This window comes from Frankliniella occidentalis, unplaced genomic scaffold, assembly GCF_000697945.3.
Source record: "Frankliniella occidentalis isolate FOCC.00 unplaced genomic scaffold, Focc_3.1 Scaffold205, whole genome shotgun sequence".
Classification (NCBI taxonomy): domain Eukaryota; kingdom Metazoa; phylum Arthropoda; class Insecta; order Thysanoptera; family Thripidae; genus Frankliniella; species Frankliniella occidentalis.
This window is the reverse complement of record NW_026267331.1, coordinates 596546-602875: the sequence shown is the minus strand read 5'-3', so window position 1 is coordinate 602875 and position 6330 is coordinate 596546. Positions and strand designations below refer to the sequence as shown.

The 6330-nt window shown below is 62.3% G+C and overlaps 1 protein-coding gene across 3 annotated transcripts in view; it reads right to left on the bottom strand.

Moving 5' to 3' along the window:
• LOC113213605 (trehalase) overlaps nt 1–6330 on the bottom strand; it is a 23047-nt gene that overhangs the window by 13140 nt on the left and 3577 nt on the right. For 2 of the 3 annotated variants that reach the window (XM_026432719.2, XM_026432716.2), the window contains exon 1: nt 3423–3655. The exons of the other annotated variant lie outside the window; for it this stretch is intronic. In XM_026432719.2, coding sequence (XP_026288504.1) covers nt 3423–3640 — 218 coding nt within the window. In that variant the 5' untranslated portion in view covers nt 3641–3655. Of the gene's footprint in view, nt 1–3422; nt 3656–6330 lie in introns of those variants that run through there. 3 annotated transcript variants of the gene reach the window in all.

Genomic DNA, 6330 nt, shown 5'->3' with positions numbered 1-6330 from the left:
CGCGGGCGCAACTACTGCCATGTGCAACGCGTCGTCGTCATACCTTCAAGATGAATAATTTCGAGTGACTGTCCGTACGCGATGGACGAGGAAGCCCATCTATTTTCCCTCCCTCCTTCTCCCACCTACCTTCCCCGCCCGACCTCCCCACCCTCCCATCTCAACCAGGAGGATATTTTCTGTTTCGTCTGTTGTCTGCGGCGGATAGCGCTCGTTCGTGCTCGAGCACCATTACAATTCAGTACCGTCGATGCTGCTGCTGCTACTGCTGCTACTGCTGCTACTGTTGCTGCTGCTATTGCAGCATGCTGTCGTTGCTTTGGTCGGCGAAAACCTCCACCGTCGATACTAATGAGGGCGTGATTGTTATATCGTGCCGAACTCTGCGAGTATAGTGTTTTTCGGTTATCAATATCGCCCCGCCGAGACAGCTAAATTAGGCAAAGGCGATCGAACGAGACTGTTTACCTCGCGATATACACCACTACACAGTAGCGGAACGGCAACAAAGTGCGAGAAGCGCTACACGACGCGAGGCCTGTGAGTATCCCGCTCGGCAACAGAGTCCGGGGGGTACACTACACACTGCTAATTAGCCGGAGGTGCTTTACTCTCGGATTTCCATGCGCGGCTCGTTGAGCAAGACGTTAAAGCGGCAGTAAATAGTTCGTGTACTCTCAGGGCTGAAGGAAAGGCAAAGGAGCCCGAAATATGAACGAGAAAGCCATAAGCTGTGAATAAAGCTCCGACATCGCGGCTCCTCCCGGCTGTCAATAGCGGCCAGGCGCACCGGCGGCGCGCGGCGCGCCAGCCTTGGCGGGAGTAGCGCCACGCCGCGCCACGCCACGCCAAGGCGCGGGAGGGAGGGCACAAGTAGTAGTAACTGCGCGGCGTGGCGGGGCGCGGCGTGACAAGTCAGAACGCACACAGCGCGCGAGAGAGAGACAAGAGGCAGGGCAGGCCGGCACGAACCAGTAAAATAATAAAGAGATTCCTCCTCGGTGTATTACCGGCGCCGGCGCCGCTGCTGCTGCTGCTGGAGTTGTCGGAGGCACGGAGGAGAGGGTAGGAGGGGGGAAGGGGTGGGAATATTCCAGGCAATGCGAGCAGCACGAGCGCGAGTAGTGCGGCGCGGAGTGGTCGCGATTCCGCGAGCAAGGCCCGAAGCTTCTTTGCAGCAGCAGCAGGGCTCGCTTTGCCATTTCCCCTCCTCTCTCTCCCTCCAGTACGTGGTGCTGGCTGGAGAATGAAACGTGGCGCGCGCCGGTGAATCATACCGACAGCAGCCCGTACACCACGTCGGCCCTCTGGGACGTAACTCCATTGTCCCGCTGGAGTGCACCGGCACCGCCCCGCCCCGCCCACTCGCACTCGCGCCGGCTACACTCGGCACCGTTTGGCGCCGGCGAGCGAGCAGCACCTCTCCGTCCCGCCCTCTACGCCGCCCCCTCCACACATCCATTCACCACCGCAGCGGTGCGCCAAATTTAGCTCGTCTCAATGACGCGACCAATCAGAAAGAGCGAGACAGAGAAAGAGATAGAGAGGTACATAGAAAAGGAGAAGAGGACCCTCCTCTCGCCTTCGCGCAGTCGTCCTTTGCCTCGCTCTGCAGTGAGTAGTGAGTGAGTGAGTCGTCCTGGCGCGTGGCGTGCCGGTCACTTACTTTGCTGGCGGCTGCGCCTTTGGGGGCCACGTGGGCGTCCAGCCGCACCCGCCTGAGCCCGGGCTCGGCAAATGAATGAGGGACACTGCCAGGAAACGGCGCGCACATCACACACACACACACACACACATGCGAGGGCTTTACGAGTACCCCTCGGCCCCCACGCGGCGCGTGGCCGGCGATGGGAATTCCCCCGTGTCCTGCCAGGCCGGCTACGGCCGCCGCCGCCGCCTTGCCCTGACCAGCCGCACGCAAAGTGGTCCAGATGAAAGTGAGGCTGCTGCTGCGCCTGCGCGTCACGTCGCCGACCGTCCCTCATTATGTATTGCTGCAACGCCACGACGCGCGCACCGCGGGCCGGCCGCCGACGACGACGGGGGCAGGACGCGGTGTGGTGGCTGGAGGCGAGGCGCGGCGCGCGCGCGGTCCGCGGACCCAGGCTATAACTGCATTTTTGACGTCATCGCCTGGTCACCTGCTCCTCGCCGCGGCCGCGCCTCTCCAGGGACCTGCTATACTACACTGGCTGGCCGCCACCCCCCTCCTCCTCCTGCAGCAGCCGCACCGCAGGGTCTGGTTTCGCAGGTCAGAGCCAAGAAGTAGTCGGGCCCGCGGCGGGGCCGTCGGCCTCCGCGTACACGCATCGGGTTGTCGACGTCATGCGGGGCAGCGGTGACGTATCGGGAGGACGCCAGCGACGGGTACTTGACGCAGTGGAGCCCCCGCCTCGGGAGGGCAGCCCCAGTAAAGTAGGCTACGGGTGACCCCCCAAGGCTGGCGCGGACGCCGGAGGGGTTCACAAACGACGTCACTGGCGTCGCTGGAAGTACGCGAACGGAAGCCGGAAGGTCCCCGACGACGCGCAACTACGTCAGCCAACCCCAATGGACCTTCTCCACCCCAACATTTTGCACTATACACGAACGTTTCATCAAACTTTATTTCTTTCTACCCTCTACTTCGCATACTTTTCTGGGTGCCGCCCGCTGAAGCCAGACAAAGGATGCGGCCAGAGTGGTGATTCCCTGCAGTGCCACCGCCGCCGCCACCGCAGAGCAGCGCCGCCCGCGCGCGCGCTCGGCGCGTCCCTTCGACGCGTCCTTGCCGGTCCGGCGGTCCGACGCCGCCAAGGCAGGCGTCGAGGCGCCGAGTGCCGAGCAGAGCCGGGCGCCGCCGCGCGGGAACACTACTGTGATTGAGAGACGCCGTCGGCGACGACGGGCGTGAGGGCGAGAGGTGCATGCTGCATCCTGCCGGCACCTGTGCTCCGAGGGGTGAGGAAGGAGGAGAGTGACCCTCCGATCCTTTGTTATTGTTTGACTGATTAGGCGCCAAATTCAAATTTGACAGACCGGCGCGCAGCAAGGCGAGCACTCCGCCGGAGCGAGCTGCCGGAAGCACTGCACAGGAAAGGCGGCGGAGGTGCCGAGGAAGCTCGACCGAGGCCTGATTGAGGCTGGCGGGGAAGGTTGTCTCGCTCGGCTCGGCTCGGCCGACTGCTACTCCCAAATCGACGAAGAGTCAATGTCAGCGAAATGGGGCGAGTCGGCGCGGCGGTAGCCAGCGGCGCAGTGACGTCGTTCGTGAACCCTTTCAGCGTCTGCGCCAGCCTTGGGGGCCACTCGCAGTCTATACTTTACTGGGGTGACCCCCGGGACCGGGTTCTAATCCGTGAAGAAGTGACGGGCGCTGTGCCCTCCTCGGTCTGCACCCCAACCATGCGGGACGTGGACGCGAGCTCGAGGGACTACTCTACCTTCTGCAGGCGGCGGGCACGTGGCTGGAGTGCAGTCCCCGCGGGGGCCGCGCGCCCAGAGGCTGGATCAGCGGCGGCTGGGTGCGCCAGGACGCCGACGGGGACGCTGACCACGAGGACGCCGTCAGCGGCTGCGCCTGCAGCGTGGCCGTCGGCGCCAGGCCGTTGCGCGCAACCAGGTACTCGAGGACGAACAGCACCCACTTGAAGCCGTCCATGGCAGGCACCTCGTCGCGATCGGACACTGTGTTGCACTCGGCTCGCGGACAATCCGATCACGCCGTCAGCCGGGACAACCCCCTCCCGCGCGGGACGGCAATATCGCTCAGACTGAATCGACGGCGACGGGGTCGCGGCCTGACCGCCGGTTCTTTCTGACGGGTCAGCTCCCCGCTGCACCGCGCTCTCGGCTTGCGAATTTCGGGCCGTCCGTCGGGGTGCGCGGGAGCGGGGACGGGCCTGCGAGCGTTGCGGCGTGCGCGGCTTGCAGCCCGAACCGGCGGTCTCGGACTGACTCCGGTGCAAGCAAGCCGCAGCCGCAGGCCGCCTGCTCCGGGGCCTGCTGGCCGCCGCCGCCCTGCCTCCTGCCCTGCTGCTGCCCGCCGGGATGCGGGTTGGGTTCCGGGGGTCCGGAGCGGCAGCGGTATGGCGCGGCGGGGCGATGCGGGGCGCCTGCGGGGCGCGGCGAGTGGGAGGGAGGCTCTGGCGCGGCGGCAGCGGCGGAGCGCAGGGGCCCCACGCGTGCCGCTCGCCAACAGGTGGGAGAGAAGGGAGGGAGAGAGGCGTTCCCCGCGCCACAGGACCGCCAGCAGCAGCCAGGACTCGGCAGGACCCGGCGCACCTCCTCGCGGACGCTGCGCGCCCGGTCCCCTTTCACTCTCTCCCCAGGACCTGCGGTGGGGTTATGTCGGTGGGGCACGCCGCGCTCCCGGCGGCGCTCAACCTCTTCGCGAGCCCGTCCCAGCCGACCCCTGTCAGAGCCCGACCTCGACGTCCGATATTTTTGTGACCCAAATCCACGTCGCCCAGAGCCGTGACGCGCGCAAAAGTTGCAAAACGGAAGCGAAATTCCAAAAACAAACTATAAACGTCGATTTTAACCCCTTTTAAATCTCGCGTCCCGTCCCAGTCTTGCAGCCAGACGCCGCTCAGTGGTCCACCTTGCGGGCGAGTCGCGCGAGTCGTGGGCCACGCGCGGGCTGTCGTCGAAGTGCTGGGTGAAGGACCGGGTGTGTCGCCGACCCGGGCGTCCTTCGGTTTGGGTTCAGGCAGTTCAGGCTTGCAGATATTTCACGGGGCATCGCCCGTGGCGGCGTCGCGTTGCTGACGGCAGCGAAGGGCGTAAGTGCTCAACGCACCTTGCCCCGCCACCTCGCCGCCGTCCATGGACCAGCCCACGATGAGGGATACCCGATAAGCCGCGAGGACATGACCCTTTGGGACTGAGGCCTTGATGTCAGTGAGTTCGAGGATCGACGCGGCGTCCCTTTGACGTCCCTTTGGCTTCACCCTGGCGTCTCACTGACGCCCTGCAGCACTCACGTGCTGGCGAGCCCGCTACATCCGCTGCAGCCCAGCAGGACGCGGGCGACGGGCTGGACGTGCTCGGGGAGCAAATTGTCCAGGGGCCAGTCCGTCAGCCGGCTTTCATTTTCGTTGGTATATCGCCGCACGCTTTGGAACCGTTTTCAAACCGTTGGCGCGCAATGTTGGGATCCCCGTGACCGTGGCCTTGGGGAGTCAGCAGGTTGGCGGCTTTGACGACAAACAGGCGCGCTGCAGTACGGTCTTATCTGACGGACACGTCTTCAGAGGATTAGGATTCTGCTATTCCTGCGTTTCGACACGGGAGCTGAACGAAATGATTTACGGCGGGAGGGGCAAAATGTAACTCTTTACTACTTGGTTCAACCTTCGCCACTTGCCCCCTTCCACCACCTCTCTGCCCGTGGCAGAGCTGGAGCTGGGCAACAACAGCTTCCGAATCACTGTTTCATTAGGCGCCCATGGACAATTCCACCGAGCGGCTGCCGGCTGCCGGAGTACAGGAAAAGAGTACTTTGCTATTATTTTGCTCCTGAGAGGTCGATGGACCTCCCGGAATACCCATCGAGGAGAACAGAGAGAAGACCACGTCGAGCAGCGTCCTTGTGAGTGCATCACCGGGCGAGCACTCTATACCCCGAGTTCATAAACACATTACGTACCCTTTTATTTATACTTGTGTAGCGCGCTTTAAAAACTATACTACCTTAGTATAAGAACACGGGTAACGAAATAAAATCCAAAGAACTCGTAGTGGTGTTTTCTAGAAACCATTGTCGTGTACTTGAGTAGGGAGCAAGATTAAATTTTTCATTTTTTTTTCAATTTTTTGATACTTTGACGTGCTTGTCGCTGCGCCGTGCAGCCAGATGTTTTCCCGTACTATCTGTGCACACTGCTCAAAACTTGATAAAACAAATAATGGCATTCCGTCCGTCGCCTGACTCTGCCACACTTTGACGAGCTGCAGCCCTCGCCACGCCACCGCCTCCCCCCAGGGGTATACGGCCGGCTGGTATATAGCGGTCCGCGCAAACAGGAGATTACGGAACTTTTCATTTTATTTCACGAAATAGCTTCAAATAGAGGCGGTGTGTTTTGTGACGCGTGCTGATCTCCGTAAACCGCGTCAATGGAGTGGAGACGCACAAGGATGGTACACAAGGGGATTAAGTCTATCCTGCAGGGCTTTACTGCCCGTATGTCGCCGTGTTGTGCTCGCCATTTTTCTATATCAGTGACGAACGATGCTTTCCGCGCTGCTCGAGTTTCCTGGCCAGCATCAACACTAACATCATCAGCGCAAAAGCTGCTCTTATCAGCTCGCGGGTTGGGGCGTGGCGGGGCGTGGCGGGGCGGGGCG